Source organism: Psammomys obesus, unplaced genomic scaffold (genome assembly GCF_907164565.1).
Source record: "Psammomys obesus unplaced genomic scaffold, mPsaObe1.curated_primary_1811, whole genome shotgun sequence".
NCBI lineage: Eukaryota > Metazoa > Chordata > Mammalia > Rodentia > Muridae > Psammomys > Psammomys obesus.
The window spans coordinates 8,801,208-8,802,711 of NW_026585644.1; the positions used below are offsets into that span (position 1 = coordinate 8,801,208).

General features: G+C 39.0%; 1 protein-coding gene across 1 annotated transcript; it reads left to right on the top strand.

Annotated features, from left to right (window-relative positions):
- Positions 1 to 784: 784 nt before the first annotated feature.
- LOC129688136 (40S ribosomal protein S21-like) lies at positions 785 to 1,036 on the top strand. The gene has a single exon (XM_055622894.1). The coding sequence runs from the start codon at positions 785 to 787 to the stop codon at positions 1,034 to 1,036; it is 252 nt and encodes an 83-aa protein (XP_055478869.1).
- The last annotated feature ends 468 nt before the right edge of the window (positions 1,037 to 1,504 follow it).

The following is a 1,504-nucleotide window of genomic DNA, read 5'->3' on the forward strand; positions in this document are numbered from 1 at the left end:
TGATCCTCTGGCTGTTACCATATTTTCACCCCCTCTTCCACAATGTTCCCTGGGCCTTAGGTGCAGGAAAGTTTTATAGATATATTCACTTGGCAGTGAGCTCAGCAGTTCTGTAGTTTTTATTGGTTGTGGTTTTTCTGTAGCAGTCTTTTTAATATGTAATCACCTACAGCTCTAATCTTCTCTCTTAGGAATACCCTTGCTACCTTTAAGGGCCTGGTAGGTTGTACATTCATTTCATTGGTTTCTAGAATTCGTTTTTTTAAATCCCCATTTTCAATGACCCACTGATCACTTAAGAGCATAGTGTTCAATTTTCATGTATTATTTGTATAATTTGTTTCTCTTGCTACTGAAATGTAGTTTTATTCCATTATGATCTGATAACATGGGGAAAATGACATTTTTTTCTTTTATGTCTGTTAAGACTCGATTTATGGTGTAGACTATGATCTACTGTACCAAAAGGTCATGGCCTTCAAGTAATGTGTATTCTGTAGCTGTTGAATGTCAGTTGAGACCATTTGATGTATGGTACAGTTCTATGGCTGAGAGTGGGATAATGGGATAATGAAGTCTCCCAATATTACATGTAGACCTGTGTGTTTCTTTACGTCCAGTTGTACAAATGTTTACTGTTTTTATGTCTTCTTCACATAGTCTTAAATGTAGTAACCTTTATGTTTTCTGATTAATACTGGCTTTAAGTCTAATTTTCAGATAAATGTGTCCTCGCCTTCCTTTCTTCACTGCCACTGGACCAGCTAACAGGCCCGGCCTTGACATGCAGAACGACGCCGGCGAGTTCGTGGACCTACAAGTGCAGCGGAAATGCTCCGCGAGCAACCGCATCATTGGTGCCAAGGACCGTGCATCTATCCAGTTGAATGTGGCCAAGGTTGACAAGGTCACAGGCCGGTTAAATGGCCAGTATAAAACCTATGCTATCTGCTGGGCCATTCGCTGGATGGGCGAGTCAGATGATTCTGTTCTCTGGTTGGCTAAAGCTGATGGAATTATCTCAAAGAACTTTTGATTAGAAGAGGTTGGGAATATTTGTCATAAATAAAAGTGAGAAAGTCCTGCCCTCACTTGCTAGCTTCATCTAATTTTGTGTTCCCTTATTTTCAGTCTCTGTTTTTTTTCTAGTGAAGTATGACTCTTGCAGACATCAGAGATTTAGACCTTGCACATATTCAAGTCTTCTGTATGTTTTCACTGGACAGTTTAGACTATTTACAGATAAAGTTATTACTGAGAATACTTCCTCATTTCTGTAACTTTGTTGGTTTATTTCCAAGCTGCTTCAAATATTGTTGGCTTCTGGTTTTTTTTGTTTTTTTTTTTTTTGGGGGGGGAGCTTTTGTCGTTGTTTTGTTTTGATTTTGGTATCTCTGAGTTCATCTTCAGGGCCTGCTGGTTTACCGAGTTGACCATAGTTCTTGGTTCGGAATATGTCTGCTCAGAAGTTTATTTAATTTTGAGTTCTCCCATTTGTGACCAT